This window comes from Castanea sativa, chromosome 2 (assembly GCF_040712315.1).
Source record: "Castanea sativa cultivar Marrone di Chiusa Pesio chromosome 2, ASM4071231v1".
Taxonomy (NCBI): Eukaryota; Viridiplantae; Streptophyta; class Magnoliopsida; order Fagales; family Fagaceae; genus Castanea; species Castanea sativa.
Window position 1 is genome coordinate 24,810,433 of NC_134014.1, and position 17,323 is coordinate 24,827,755.

The following is a 17,323-nucleotide window of genomic DNA, read 5'->3' on the forward strand; positions in this document are numbered from 1 at the left end:
GTAATTTTTTTAGGTTTTGTGGTTATTTTGATCATTTTATGGGGTTTTTAGTAATGTAAGTAATTTTTTAAAGTTTTAGAGTGATTCTATCATTCGAGAAGAACTCCCGAACTAGGATATGATGCACATCCACCAAGCTTGTGAGGAGTGGAGCCCAAGTGTGATCTCTGAATACATCAGGGATGAAAGTGCTCTCAAGAGATCGAAGATCCACCTCCCGCTCCACAATAATAACTGCATCCTTATAATACTCCGAGAATGCGTCAAATGCATCTCTATCTCGGAAGCAATCTTCTTCATATTGTTGATGCTTAAGAGGTTTCTTGGCGGTGGTCTTCTTGTGAGGAGACATCTATAAAAATGAACAAACACACAAATCATACACAAAAATAGTAACAAACTTGATTAGATACAAGTTAGTTCAAAAACCAAGCAAAGCATAAAAAAATTACTATTGTGATGAGCGGTTATTAGTAATTAAAAAAGTGACTTCAATAGTGGACCCAAATGTAAAATTATGGTCAGATGTGATATTGGTACTGCCTACTGCGATGATTGAATAGTCAATTGTAAGAAAAAAAATAGGGTACTACTGAATGTGACAAAAATACGGTTAGAAATGATGTTGGTACTACCCAATGTAACAATGGAACTGTCAAATTTGAGAATAAAAAAATAGGGTACCACTGAATGTGACAAAAATAGAGTCAGATGCGATATTGATACTACTTAATGTGACAATGGACCCATCAAATTTGAGAAAAAATAAAAGAACCATTATATGGAACAGAAGAACTGTTAAATTTGATATTGGAACTGCATAATGTGATAATGGAACTATCAAATTTGAGTAACAAATAAAGGAACCACTAAATATAACAAAAGAACTGTCAAATGTGATATTGGAACTGCAAAATGTGAGAATGGAACCATCAAATGTGAGAAAAAAAAAAGGAAACCACCGAATGTGACAAAAGAACTGTCGAATGTGACAAAAGAACTGTCAAATGTGATGTTGGAATTACACAATATGAGGATGGAAGCATCATATGTGAGAAAAAAGTAAGGGAACCATCAAATGTGAGAAAAGAACTGTTACATGCAACAAAAGAACTATCTCATGTAACAAAAATAGAACAGATGCAATGTTGGTACTGCTTAATATAACAATAGAACCATCAGGTTTGAGAAAAAAAATAAAGGAACCACTATATGTGCAAAAGAACTATCAAATATGATATTGGAACTACACAATGTGATAATGGAATCGTCAAATGTGAGAAAAAAAGTAAAGGAACCACCAAATGTGAGAAAAGAACTGTCAAATGTGATATTTGAACTGCACAATGTAAAGATGAAATCGTCAAATGTGAGAAAAAAAAAAGAGAACCACCAAATATGGCAAAAAAACTGACACATATGATGTTGGAACTGCACAACGTGAGAATGGAACCATCAAATGTCAGAAAAAAAGTAAGGGAACCACCAAATGTAATAAAAGAACTGTCACATGTGATGTTGGAACTGCACAATTTGATGATGGAACCGTCAAATGTGAGAAAAAAATAAAGGAATCACCAAATGTGACAAAAGAACTGACACATGTGATGTTGAAACTGCACAATTTGAGGATGAAACCGTCAAATGTGAGAAAAAAAAAAAAAGGAACCACCAAATGTGACAAAAGAATTGACACATGTGATGTTAGAACTGCACAATGTGAGGACGAAACCGTCAAATGTGAGAAAAAAAAGTAAGGGAACCACCAAATGTGAGAAAAGAATTGTCACATGTGATATGGAAACTGCACAATATGAGGATGGAACCATCAAATATGAGAAAAAAGTAACCTGTTGTAGCAGGTTACCTACTAGTAGGTACCGTACCCCCCTTTTTTTGGGGGTACCGTAGAATTACTCCAAAATATTATGTTCCAATAGCCAAACCAAAACAATCATTAAGATCAAATTTGACTTTGGTTGAATAGCCCATGAAAAATTAAAATTTTATGCTTATGCGTTTTATCTTATGTTATATATAAAATTAATGATGAGTTAGATGAAATTATTTTCACTTTTGAGTCCTTAAATATATGCGTTGTAAAAATAACGGCAGCGTGATATTGTGTTCTCTTGCCTAAATGGAAAATAGTATCTAATATGATATTCACAATTTTGGATGGAAAAAAGTTTGGTTTCAAATATGTTTGAAGATATCTTTTCCAAAATTATTACATTACAATTTATAAAACTATTTGTGTTCATTATTTAAACAAGCCATGTTACTCATTAAAAAATTCATGTGACTAAACTTCAATCGCCATATTATGGGTTGAATCAAGATAATTGTAAATATGTTTGTGTAAGCTATTTAGTTTTGGACAAGACAAATGAGTGAATATACAACTCCAACCAGCCCTCCACTTTGAAAGACAAAATAAGGACAAGTCTCGGGCCATTAAGCCCAATTTAAATTCTGAAAAGGATCATGAAACGAAAAAATTTCCGGACCCAAAAGTTTATTCGAGTTTTAAGGCTCAATTTCTAATAACTCTATCTAGAATATTTGTCGTTCTCACGAGTCAAGACCATTAGTGTTGCTTTGGGCCTCGAGGACCTCTTAATTTTATATGTACTACTTTTCAGAGTGGTCCTCACAAATCAAACCCCCAAATCATTGTGGACGATGCCTGTTTTTATTTCATTTTCATATTACAGCTAGTCCTCCACTTTTTCTTTTTCTTATTTCATTATTTTTTAATTCATGCCAAAAGTAATCAAAGTGGAAGGATAATAATATAATAAATGAAAATTAAAGAAAAAACTGTTGAAAAATCTGGTTTTGTATCTCATACAAAACACAAAACGGAAGCAACAAATATGGATCTATTTCATTCATGATTGATAACATGTACTATGTAAATTTCAGAATTTAAGAACAAGATAGCGTACCTTGGTATGGAGAAATTTAAAACAAAATATTAGAAGTACTTGGGAACACTTTTAATCTTCACTCCAATTTCACTTTACGCCCAAGAAGTGTCTCTCAATCAGTTTCTAAGGGAGAATTATCGAGTGGCTTCACTCACATATACACACCATTTCACAATGATGTCCCTCTCTTATTTTTTTTCTAATAAAAAATTCTGTATGTTTCTCCATTTATAACTAACTGATTATCTAATTGGACTGGCCTATTGGGCCTTTCCAATTGGGTTTTAGTGTGTGGCTTGGAGTGGGACCAAAGGGGACTAATAAGACACTAGCTCCAATGGGTCTTGGGCTTTTCTGTCAACTCTTGACAAGTCCAAAATTACCATTAATTATATTTAATATCACTATATAGATATAATTGCACTCTAAGCCTTATTAACAAATTATATCCCAAGACTTTATTATACATGCAACCCCTTCATAAAATATTCATAGTAATACAAAGCCATGAATATAGACTGCCACTTTGAAAATTACTACATCTTAATCCTTAAGTACCAGGTTTAATCCTTTAAGTTATTCATCATATATTTATAAAATCTAATTTCATAAATATATACTTTAGTAACTCCTTACTAAAGTGGTTAGGCCTAACACTCTAAATAACCAAACCTATTAAACTTATCTCAATGGAATATTTTATATCTCCGTTAAGAGATTATGAATTTCATCTTGAGAATATATGTTCCATCAACACTAAATGTGGCTGCCCAACATACTGTGGTTTTGATCGTGATTTTAGATCTCACTCTTGATATATCAAAGCAACCTACACCTTATGATTAGGTCCATTATTCGCTCAGGATTAAGAGTTCATGCAAATAGAAGTCGTGAGATTTATTATTCATTTGACAGTCGTTAGGAGAATAATAAATTTCACAGCAATTCAGTTCAATATGTCTTACCTCTTAAAACATATCAACATTTCAACTAAAAGTCTCTACTTCCATGATCAAGATAAATCATCTTAGTTGATATGTTATAGTCTTTGCAAATGAAATGCCCAATTTCATCACCAACTACGAACTATAATTTTGAGTTTACAAAAAACTTGTGATTTATATCTTCTGTGACTTTTCACATGAATCACATACTATGCATCTCATGGACTATATGATAATGTCCAAATATTCATATTACCATGATTTTTGATAATAATAAAACAACTTTATTTATCATAATATTAAGTCATACATAATGTCATGCATAGCATCATACAATAAGATTTAAGGGCACACATCCTAACAATCTCCCATTTTCCCTAAAGACTATTGTGCACTAATCTAACTCTCCTTCCCTCCAAATGTGACTCAAAAGTCCTTTGATGCAAGGTTTTGGTAAAGGGATCCGCTAGATTACTTGTACTATCAATCTTTGCTACTACTACATCTCCTTAAGTAACAAAGTCTCGAATAATGTGGTACTTTCTCTCAATGTGCTTTTCTTTCTTGTGATTCCTTGGACTTTGGATTGTGCCACCGCTCCACTATTGTCGCAAAACAATGTGATGAGAACTTGCTCCATTCTCACAACACCAAGATCAGAAATGAATTTCTTGAGCCAAACAGCTTCCTTTGCTGCCTTACAAGCAACAACATATTCAGCTTCCATGGTGGAGTCTGTAATACAAGATTGCTTAACACTCCTTCAACTTATGGCTCCACCTCCCAAGGTGAACACATGACCTGAAGTGGAATTTTTGAAATTAAGATCTGACTGAAAATCTGAATTTGTATAACTAATGGGAATCAAATCTTCACTATGGTAAACAAGCATATAATCTCTCGTTCTCCGTTGATACTTGAGAATATGCTTTACAGCTTGCCAATGTTTAAGTCCTAGATTTGATTGATATTGGCTAACCATGCCAACTGAATAACAGATATTTGGTTTAGTACATAGCATAAATACATAAGACTTTCTACTATAGAAGCATAAGGAACTAGTCTTATGGTATTTTCTTCCTCAAGAGTCTTAGACATTTGGTCATCAGACAGAGGAACTCCATGTCTAAATAGAAGTAATCATTTCTTGGAGTTTTGCATACTAAACCGTTCTAGAATCTTATCTATATATCTAGTTTGTGATAGACCTAACATTTTATTCTTGCGATCTCGCCAAAGCTTGATCCCTAGAATAAAGTTAGCTTCACCCAAGTCCTTCATTTCAAATAAGCTAAACAACCAAACCTTTTACCGATGACATTACCCTTACATCATTTTTACTGAGTAGAATATCATCAACATAAAGCACTAGGAACATTACTACTTTGTCTCGATGTCTTTTGTACACTCATGATTCATCAAGATTTTGTTCAAAACCAAATGATTTGATTGCTTGATCAAATCTAATGTTCCATGACTTAGATGCTTGCTTAAGTCCATAAATGGACCTCTTCAACTTGCATACCATATGCTCTTGGTTCTTCGCTATGAAACATTCCGGTTGCATCATATAGATTTCTTCTTCAAGATTGCCATTAAGAAATGCAGTCTTGACATCTATTTGTCAAATCTCATAATTATAATGAGCAGCAATAGATAAGAGAATTCTGATAGATTTAAGTATGACTACTGGCGAAAAAGTTTCATCATAATCAATATCTTCTTTTTGTGTATATCCTTTTGCCACTAGTCTTGCTTTAAAGATTTCAACCTTTCCATCTATCCCTTCCCTCTCTTCCTCTTGTAAACCCATTTGCAACTAACATATTTAATGCCGTTAGGCGCCTTTATAAGATCCCATACATGATTGGAATACATAGAATCCAATTCAAATTTCATAGCTTGGACCCAATGATGTACATCTATATCATTCATTGCCTCTTCATAAGTGTAGGAATCCAATTCAGCCTCTTCTGGGAGAGCTTCATAAGTTTCTCCCAAACCTATATATTTTATCGGAGGCCGAACAATTCTCCCACTACAACGAGGCACCTGTGTACTTGTTATCTCATGAGTAGTATCTTGTGGTGTATCGAATACAACTGCATCATCCCTAGTTTCATCTATTGGTTGTTCACTTATAGGTTTATTCATTTCAGCCAATACAACTCTACTTCTAGGAGTAAAATTATTCATATAATCATTTTCCAAAAATTTAGCATTTGTACTAACAAAAACTTTGTTATCATTTCGACTATAAAATAAATAACCCTTAGTTTCTTTTGGATAACCTACAAGCAAACATACTTCTGATTTTGGTTTCAACTTATCAAGCTTCTCCTTTAGCACATGTGCTGGACAACCCCAAGTGTGGAGATATCTCATACTAGGCTTACACCCACTCCACAATTCCATGGGTGTTTTGGGAACAGATTTTGATAGAACTAAATTCAAAAGATGTATTGTTGTTTCTAAGGCATACCTCCAAAAGTAAATTGGTAAAGTTGAGTAACTTATCATGGACCTAACCATTTCTAAATGAGTCTTATTCCTTCTCTTTGCTACACCATTTTGTTGAGGAGTTCCAGGTGCAGTCAATTGGGATACAATCCCATTCTGAATTAGGTAATCCTTGAAATCTCCAAGAAGGTATTCGCCACCTCGATCAGATCGAATGGCCTTTATGCGTTTACCCAATTGATTCTCAACTTCAGCTCTAAACTCTTTGAACTTTTCAAAGGTTTCGGACTTCCGTCTCATTAGGTACACATAACCATATCTTGAGTAATCATCTGTAAAAGTGATGAAATACTCATAACCTCCTTTTGCTTGGGTTGACATAGGACCACATACATCTATATGAACTAATTCAAGCAACTCTTAGGCTCTTCTACCTTTTGCATTAAAAGGTCGTTTGGTCATTTTATCTTCGAAACAAGATTCGCAAACTGGAAATCCATGAAAGTCCATGGGTTGTAAAAGTCCGTCTTTGATTAGTCTTTGAATCCTATTTGAATTAATATGACCCAAACGCAAGTGCCATATATATGCATCACTAGTAGAAAGAAACTTTCTCTTTAATGATTTTACATGAGAGCTATTATCTAATTCAGAATTGTATAATTCATGCTTGTCAGGAGTTAAGATATAAAGATCATCCACAATATTGCCAGAACAGATAAACATTTTATGCTTCTTTATTACAACATTGTCTTTGAGGATAACACAATATCCATGTTTACCTAAGTAAGTTGCAGAAATTAAATTCTTACGAACATTAAGTACATACAAACAGTCTTCCAATATTAAAACTCTAGACTTAAAGTATAAATTAAACACTCCAACAGTTACAACCGGAATCCTACTCTCATCAGCCAAAGTAAGAAATAGTTCTCTCTCATCCAACTTTTTGGTCTCCTAGAACCCCTGCAAAGAATTGTAGATATAATTAGTACAACCTGAATTCACACACCAGGAATCCGTGGGATTCTGTACCAAACATATTTCAAGAAGAAATGAACTTTTCATACCCTTATTCTTCGCAGCCTTGAATATTGGACAATTCCTCTTCTAATGTCCTTTCTCACCACAATGGAAACACTTTCCTTTGGTTTTCTTTCCTTTGTTGGCAACTCTTAAGGCAATTTGTTTACCATCTTACTTGGTGAAGTCCTTCTTTTTCTTCTTCTTCTTCTTCTTCTTCTTCTTCTTCTTCTTCTTACCCTTGCCTTTCAACTTAGGTTGAGAAGTAGAAGCTTCACTAACATTGGCTTTAACACTAGAAGTACCAAGGATGCCTTCTGCCGCTACCAACTCATTCATCAATTCAGACAATGAATAAATCTTTTTGTTCATATTATAGTTAAGTCTGAATTCCTTGAATAATTCTGGTAGTGACTGGAGTATTATATCCACTTGGGATTCTCCATCAATATCGGCACCTAAAACTTCAAATGTATTCAGATTAGAGATTATCCTAAGACAATGCTCCCTCACTAAAGTACCTTCAGCCACTTTGGTATTATAAATCTGCCTCATAGTTTCTTGCCTTGCAGAACGACCTTACTCACCAAACATCTCCTTCAAACTTAGCATTATGTCCGAAGCTAGTTCTACATCCTGCATTTGATGTTGTAGAATGTTTGAAATAGATTCTAGTATATAGCACTTAGCCATCTCATTAGATTTCTACCAACAATCATATCGCTGTTTTTCCTCAAGAGAAGCATCTAATGATGGAAAGTTAGGACATGGTTGAGTAAGCACATATTTGCGCTCTTTAACAGTAAGAATAATGTCCAAATTTCTTTTCTAGTCAGCATAGTTGGATCCAGTCAGTTTGTTTTGGTTAATAATAGCAACATGTGGGCTAAATGATGCCATGATTTAAATCTGAAAATAATAAACATGAATATAATAAGTAAACTGGACATTATCAATTTAGCATACAAACATATAGTATGGAACCTTAATAAAACCATAATATAAAATATGCAACGACATCCCAATCCCATGTTTAAAATTCCTTGGAAGCAAGTAAATTATAAACACTATAATTGATTGAAAACTATTCTCCTTATTAGTGCTATCATGATAACTCTTATCAAATACTAATAACATGTCGTATTTCCTTTAGCCTCTAAGTAATAATGACATAGCTCCAAAGGGAGGTCAACATTAAATTTAGTCTAGTGTACACCATTGACTGAATTCTATGTGAGTCATTAAGTAACTCCATGGTAGCGTGATCGTCCTTAATGTAAAAACACATATCATCCATCATTAAGAAGCTTATTCTGTAGTACCATGAATTAAACACCCTCCGAAGGGAGCAAGGCCTATACGCCAAGGCAAGGTGCTTAATCATACTACTATAAACTGACAATGGAGGTCGTAAGATCCAACCTTTGTATCTCTCTCCCACTAGATATTTTAAATTAAAGGTTTTTAAGATCAAGAACCATAATAATGCTAGACACTTTGAAAACATAATCCTAATCTCATTAGGAATAAATTTTATAATCCTAGCATTAATATATATAAATATATATAGTGTAATATAATATAATATGGGTTTATATTACATTATATATATTTATATATATATATATATATATATATATTACATTATATATTATTATTACATGTAAACCTATATACGGATTATACATGCAAGTTGAATCCTTGCCTAAATATAGTTATTGAACCTTTATATTAATGCATGCAAGTTGGTCATCAAGACAATTAACATTAAATGGTCTTTCTGTAGCCAAGAGGTGCAAGAAAGTCCAACCAGTGCAATTAAATGGCTCACGCACTTGACAATTACATTAAATACTCATATAGCCGTACAATAAGCCAGTTGATACATTAATAGTCCAAGCAATGCAATAACATTCAAGCCATGCAATGTAGTCCAAGCGGTGCAATAACTGAATCACGCATATGACAATCTTGACAATTATATCTTTCAGATTTAATAACCATTCAATAACCATATATCCTTGTGAAGACACGGATATATAGACAAGTGATTCAATTCTAATTGTAATGGCTTGGGGTGTGTATATATATATGTTGTCTTATGGCATGGCTTCAATAGCCAAGTGATGCAATTCTCTTTATTATATCCAAATGATGCAATAACAATTAAGACACGGCACCATTACTTTATGATGATAGGCCACTTCGAACAAATCAAGAGAATATTCATCCTTGGTGTGAACCTGATATCATCAAGAAACCGTTTTTCTTTTACTCTAAAATTCAATTACATGTTATACAAACATGATATGAAAACCTGGCTTTGATACAAATTGTTGGAAAATCTGGTATTGTATCTCATACAAAACACAAAGCGAAAGCAACAAACATGGATCTATTTCATTCATGATTGATAACATGCACTATGTAAATTTCAAAATTTAAGAACAAGATAGCGTACTTTTGTGTGGAGAAATTCAAAACAAAATATTAGAAGTACTTGGGAACACTTTTAATCTTCACTCCAATTCCACTTTACACCCAAGAAGTGTGGTCTCTCAATCAGTTTCCAAGGGAGAATTATCGAGTGGTTTCACTCACACATACACACCATTTCATAATGGTGTCTCTCTCTTGTAACTAACTGATTATCTTATTGGGCTGGCCTATTGGGCATTTCCAATTGGGTTTTAGTATGTGGCTTGGAGTGGGACCAAAAAGAACCAATAAGACACTAGTTCCAATGGGCCTTAAGCTTTTCTGTCAACTTTTGACAAGTCCAAAGTTACCATTAATTATATTTAATACCACTATATAGATATAATTGCACTCTAGGCCTTATTAATAAATTATATCTCAAGATTTTATTATACATGCAACCCCTTCATAAAATATTCGTAGTAATACAAAGTCATGAATATAAACTGTCACTTTGAAAATTACTACATCTTAATCCTTTGAAAAGTTATTCATCATATATTTATGAAATCCAATTTCATAAATATATACTTTAGTAACTCCTTACTAAAGTGATTTAGGCCTAACACTCTAAATAACCAAATCCATTAAACTTATCTCAAGGAAATATTTTATATCTCCGTTAAAAGATTATGAATTTCATTTTGAGAATATATGTTCCATCAACACTAAATGTAGTTGCCCAACATACTGAGGTTTTGATCGTGACTTTAAATCTCACTCCTGATATATCAAAGCGACCTACACCTCATGATTAGGTCCATTATTCTCTCAGGATTAAGAGTTCATGCAAATAGAAGTCGTGAGATTTATTATTCATTTAACAGTCGTTAGGAGAATAATAAATCTCACAGCGGTACCGTTCAATATGTCTTAACTCTTAAAACATATCAACATACCAACTAGAAGTCTACACTTCCATGATTAAAATAAATCATCTTAGTTGATATGTTATAGTCTTCGCAGATGAAATGCCCAATTTCATCACCGACTACGAACTATAATTCTGAGTTTACAAAGAACTTGTGATTTATATCTTTTGTGATTTTTCACATAAATCACATACTATGCATTTCATGGACTATATGATAATGTCCAAATATTCATGTTACCATTATTTTAGATAATAATAAAACAACTTTATTTATCATAATATTAAGTCATACATAATGTCATATATAGCATGATACAATAGGATTTAAGGGCACACATCCTAACAAAAACAAACATAAAATAACTAAAGGGAAATTGCATTTTACCCACCTATGGTTTGACCCATTTTAACACAAGAATTGGTTCCCTCTTGATGTATATACTACCAACAATATACATCAAATATTGCCGTAAAAAAAAAAAATCAGTTTAGGCTACTACAAGACCAAATAGCAAGGGAAAACAAAACGGAACCCATGTTTATTTTATTTTATTTTTTGATTGGAAGGAACCCAGAAGATTCTCCATCTTCTTTTGAAGCCATAGATAGAACAAATTTGCCAAATCCTAAAAACTCACAGTAGGAAAAACTAAACCAGCCTAGAAATCCATTACACTCGCAAATCCATTAACCCAAAAATCCAGTAAACCCATAAATTTTGAACCCACCAACCATAAGGAAATTTAAACCAACCCAGAAAATTCGAATCCACAAATCCATTAACCCCAGAAAATTTGAATCCATCGATCCACCGCTCTTCGTTGCTTCGATCTTAATCGATCTAGACAATCAGGTTGCTCTGCTGCTTAGCCGATCTCATGATTTCATTTTTTGTTTTTCTTGTTTCTTTGTTTCTGCTTCCCGGTTTAGGGTTTTGGGCAGTGGCTAACAGCGGTGGTGGTGTTGGAGGTGGTAGTTTGGTGAGGCAATGATTTGATGGATCTGGGTTTTTTTTTTTTAAAGAACACAACAAAAGAGAGAGGGTTAGAGTTTTAGAGAGAGAAAGCCTAGGGTAAAGATAGAATCCAGCAAACTAGTGGATACCTTTTATCCTTAATTTTTGTATTTAATTAATTTTATTTTGTGATTGTTCTATGAAGAATTAAGTAGTCAATTTTTGGATTTAGTAGTGGAAGGCTAGTGAATCTGTGGGTGTATGTTCACATGGATTTGTGGCTTTGTTTGTGACTGTAGGTGTATCGGTTTTCTTGTCATTGTAAAAGTATGTTTGGCAATTTTAGTGGGCATTGGGTAAGAACGTTAAATGCATCATTCCATATACATTTCTAGGATTTGATTTTAGCTCATTCAACCAAGAAAATGAGCACCCCGTTTTGTAATGGAGATTATTAACTCAGATTTGTAAAATTACTTTATGGTTTGAAAAATTGCTTTGTCTACCCTCTTTCGTAAAACTTTGTGCTAATTATGTATATGAAAAATGATGAAACAAATTTTATCTTGACTTGCTTTTTGATATTTTTCTTTTATGTTTTATGTGTAGAAGAAGAAGAAGGAGGAGAGAAAAGAGGAGAGAGACATAAAATATAATGAAAAAGACACATTTACCCCTATTTTTAACGGTGAAAAGGGAGAGGTCAGTTACATATATCTAATGGAGGGCACCTCAGGTGGGTTAAGTGACATTTTTTAAATCACAGGTGACTTAGTTAAAATCGACCAAACTACAGGTGGGTTAACTGCAATTTTCCAATAAATAAATGAAGTCCCAATAGATGGGGGCAAAAGAAGATTGATTCCGTTGTCCCTTTTCATCCTTTTGCTTTTCTCCTTTTATCACTTCTTTTACAATATATCATATTAAAATGCACCAGACAAGAACATTAGACACTGACTTGGGCTCCCAAACACACCTTACGATCAAGGGTTACATCCCTAATGGTGAAAGTGACGGATTGTGAGTTGGGCTAAATGCATGGATCTCCGGGATTTGGTACTCAAATGAAAATTCATAACCCAAGTCCTAATTCTATGTAAAAAAAAAGATTTTAAAAAAAAAAACTAGTTGAACAAGCAAATGGTTTTAGTAGAATATGTTTGACTAAGGGTCCGTTCGGTTGGAGGAGTGGAAAAGTGGGAGGATGGAAAATTGTGAGAGGATGGAAAAGTGGGAGGATGGAAAATATTTAGTTTTCCCTCTTGTGTGTTTGGTTGGAGGGGGTGGAAAAGTGGGAGGGTGGAAAAGTGGGAGTGTGGAAAACTTTTTTGTTTGGTTGAAAAGAAAAAGGGAAGGATGAAAAATGTAATTTATATAAATTGACTATTATATCCTTACTACATAATATCTAAGAAATAGATTTATTTGTACTCATTAAATAATATAAAATTTAACACATCGTATATATAAATTTATATTATTTTTTTTTATTATAATGTAAAAATTATAATAGTGTACATATAAATTTAATTGGGCAAAGGATTTTGTAACCAGCAAAAATATGGTTACAAAATCAGGTCACATTGGAAACAAAAGATAAGAAAGAAGAGAACCTGGACCCGTTGGTGAAGGAGATGAGAAGAGGAAAGTGATAAGGATGTTTGTGGGCAAAAGTCATCAGGTGGGGTAGGTGAGAGGGTCATAGGTCATGAATGAGGGTAGGTGGGAAGAGGCATTTTTGAAAAAGTGCCACTATAGCACTTTTCTCCCCAGATTTTCCCTCCCGATTTGGGAGGAAAAAAAAATGTGGGCCCGGGAGAGAAAACTTTCTCCCGAGGTTTCTCTCCTTCCTATTTTCTTTTCCCAATCGAACAATGGAAAACAACATTTTCCACCCTATTTTCCTCTCTCTATTTTCCATCCTCCCTTTTTTCACCCTAAACGAATACACCCTAAGTTCCAAAGAGCTTTCCAAATAGTATGTGATTTGGAAAAGGCTCACGCTAGTTAACATTTGGTTTACAGTGAATTTTTTCTAAGGCCAAACCAACATACTTTCATTCATTAGTATTAATAAAGTCTTGATACAAAGCATTCACAACTGAAGGTGGAGAGTCTTTCACCCAATACATATCATCAAGAGTATTCTTAACATGTCTAGCCAAGACATGTGCCACCTTATTTCCCTCCCTCCTAATACTGTTGGCAAATACATATTGCAGACCGCACATAAGACACTTTACATCGTCGATAATATGGTCGAGCAAAGAATGGTTTGGAAGTGATAAAGAAATAGCCCTCATAACATTGGCATTGTCACCTTCAATGATCAACTCTGAGAAGCCAGCATCAATGGAGAATTCTAGCGCCTTTCTACAAGCTAAAGCTTCAACCTCCTCACTGTTGGTGACGGGCGGCCTTTTAACTGACATAGTAGCCATTACCTCTCCTCTATCATTTCGGATAATTGCACCAAAGCCAAAGTAATTCAAATCAGTAAAAATGGTAGCATCAAAGTTTAGCTTGTACACTGATTGTAGTGGGGGAAGCCAAACGTTCCTAATAGGCATTGTAGCAAGAATGGATAGCTGCATTTGCGTTTGTTGAAACTCCTTCAGAAAATCAAAAGCTATTTTGTTTAGCCAACCCGAATCCTTGAAACTTTCCTCATGTAATACTGTGTTTCGTTGGTTCCATATAAACCAAGCTTGAACGAGGAAGAGCTTAAATTCTGATTTGGTAAGCCTGTCTAGAAGATTCATGAATAGCTACAAGGTATCAGTATGGCTATTTGGAAATTTCTGGAGCCGAGTAAGGCACCATACCCACACATCTTGGGCAACACCACTCTCCCACAGCATATGCACTCCGGATTCAGGGTAGCTTCCATAACACTAGTAGAAGTTATTTGTTGGGAAATTTAGACCCTAGTTGATAGAATTAACAAGTTTTAAACCCAATTTGTTAATTAGATTTATTATGAATGAAACTTGTTAAAACAAACAAACATCAATATCATGTCACAAATAATATGCCGCGAAAAAGTAAATAAGACAAGATATGATGACCCAGGAAAACCAATAGAACCAACTAGTTTCACAGTAAAAAACCTAGGGGGAAACCTTCCTGAAAAGCAATCTACTATAGTAAAAAGAAGTTTCAGATCTAGTACAAAACTTTTGTCTCTAGACTCTACAATCCCCGTAGATGAACTCACAGCAGAAACCTTCTACAGCTTCAGAACCTCTGAACTCTTCAATATATGAACGCCACCCTTTTGATGCATGAATCCCAGTACGTGACTCACTCCTTTGCATGAATCTCAATACGTGACTCACTCACCAACTTGAGAAAGAAGAATGTTGGCTACAAAGTTCTTCACTTCATTAACAACGAAGATCAAGAAGCACTTGGTTACAAAACTCTAAGGCGCAAATATGCAGTAGCTTCTTTTAGAGAGAATAAGGCTTCGCTCACCTTTTGCATATGTTCTCCTTGTATTCTCTTATGTGACGGCCTCTAAAATAAGCCTTATATATGTCTAGGGTTGCGAGAAAAGAAACCCTACACAAATACAAAAGCATAGGCCGAAAATTAGATCTAAAAATTCTGATTTCCGTAACCTTGATAGATACCTCGATAGATAGCAAGTGTCAAGCCTCATTGAACCTCGATAGATAGCTATCTGTCGAGCAGCTGTCCGTAGGTATCCGCAGGTGTTAAGCTATCCGTCCAGCTTTAGTGAACACCTTTTCTTCACTTGGTTCTTGGTCCAATCTTCATGGCTTTAATACTAGACTTGAACAACATGTTCCTTGAAGTATTAAACACATCCTAGATCTACCCAATTACAAGTAAAGTGCGTTTTGTTAAAGGATTAGCCAACTACATAAAATATGTACTTAACATTATTTGGTATAACTTTTCTTTTAGCTAGGTTCACACAAGTTGGTAGAATTTCCTGACATGCTCGCTAACCGAAAACCTTAATTTTATTAGGCATTCTTAGCTTCCATAACATCGACTAAACCTGCTGTCCAACTAGCCGCGGAGCATCCAGCCCAGCTAGCCTCTCTTGTAAGTTTTTTGCCACCTGATACCTAGAGTTGCAAGAGTACACATCTTCCTTACTATGGAGCGAAATAATTGAGTCTGAGACATGCCTACGACTCAAGGGGATTCTGCAAATAGCTTTTGCATCTTCGTTATGGAATCTTGACATGATGAACTTACAGTTCCACCAGTTAAGGTCTAGATCAATAAGATCAGCACCCACCATTCCTCATCCTCCACCTCTACTTGATATAGGATTTTGTTGGTTGGATGGTTTGGTATCCATTTGTCCTCAGCAACTCTAATGGATGAGCCATCACTAACTCTCCAGCAACATCCACATTAAACATTGCTGCCATGATACTTTTCCAGGTGTATGAGCAATTTGGTTACTCAACGGCATTAAGAAAATGGCATCGGGGGAAATATCTAACCTTGAGGCATTGGAACAGAATTGAGTCTTGATCTTGTAATAATCTCCAACCCTACTTAACGAGCATAGCAAGATTAAAGCTTCTCAAATCCTGAAATCCCATACCACCATCCTTCTTAGGCATAGATAAAAAAACTCCAACTCTTCCAAGGAATCTTCCTCTCGTTTCCAACTTATCCCTACCAAAATTTTACACATAAAACATTGAGCTCATCACATAACTTCAATGGCAATTGAAATACTCTCATAGTGTAAGTGGGTATGGTTTGAGCTGCTGCCTTGATAAGTACTTCCTTTCCTACCCTAGACAACATCATTCCCTTCCAACCTTGCAATTTTTTCCAAACTCTATCCTTGAGAAAGGAGTGTAGACACTTGATTTTGCACCCATGATTTAATCAAGGAAGATGATTGTAGTGACCATCCATATGCCCAAAAAATCATTCTTGCATTACATGCACATTTTGTTCTTGCATCACACGCATCAATTTGTTTTTGTATTTCATGCATTAGTCTATTCATTGCATATCATAAAAATGATTTTGAGATTCTAACAGTCACAACGGTGTGTCCGGTTTCTAAATCGAACCATCAGATTGAAAGATATCGCATGATCAAGTTTGCATAGTCCATATGCATGGTGTCTAGGAAGAGTCAACCACACATGATTAATTTAAATTAATTCTAATTGTTTAAACAATTAAAATTAAATAAATAATTTTGTGATTGATTGATAATTAGCGTTTAAAATAGGGTTGCATGCATAGGAATAAAAAGAATGATTGGATAACAAGAAAATTGTGAATAATTTGAACTTTATCAAGATTTATTTTAGGATATTTGTCTACAAGATAATTTTTCTTAAAAAGACTGAATTATCCAGAAAAGAGACAAAAAATCATAAACAGAGGATGAAAACATGTCTAGGTGCAAGGACCGGTCAAAAAACCTTAGAAGAGGAGTCCAAATGGCACTCGAACACGAAAGAGCTTTCGGTGTCCAAAAGCCAATTTGGCACTTTTGCCGAATTCCCCCCTTTTGGGCTTAGGCCCAACGGCCTTAGGGTAACAATAAGTCATATCTTTTTTGACCTTTTTGTAAAAGGATGCGTCTTGATTTGCATTTTAAGCATTGTTGCTTATTTTTTAAGCACTCCAGTCTCTATAA

At 34.5% G+C, this 17,323-nt stretch overlaps 1 protein-coding gene across 1 annotated transcript; it reads right to left on the reverse strand.

Annotated features, from left to right (window-relative positions):
- Positions 1-67: 67 nt before the first annotated feature.
- Positions 68-15,949, reverse strand: LOC142625111 (uncharacterized). The gene is made up of 3 exons (XM_075798813.1): positions 15,701-15,949; positions 13,770-14,438; positions 68-352 (listed from the first exon to the last, which is right to left on the reverse strand). Exons 1-3 carry the CDS (start codon positions 15,947-15,949, stop codon positions 68-70), a joined length of 1,203 nt encoding a protein of 400 aa, XP_075654928.1.
- Between the last annotated feature and the right edge of the window lie 1,374 nt (positions 15,950-17,323).

What these genes read in the sequence shown, in the direction of transcription:
- LOC142625111 (XM_075798813.1), bottom strand. Translation starts at nt 15,949, where the DNA reads ATGGTGGGTGCTGATCTTATTGATCTAGACCTTAACTGGTGGAACTGT. An exon ending in CGCGGCTAGTTGGACAGCAG is followed by an intron (nt 14,439 to 15,700) that starts GTTTAGTCGATG and finishes GATACCTTGTAG; the next exon opens with CTATTCATGAATCTTCTAGA. An exon ending in AAGACTCTCCACCTTCAGTT is followed by an intron (nt 353 to 13,769) that starts GTGAATGCTTTG and finishes TCATTTTTATAG; the next exon opens with ATGTCTCCTCACAAGAAGAC.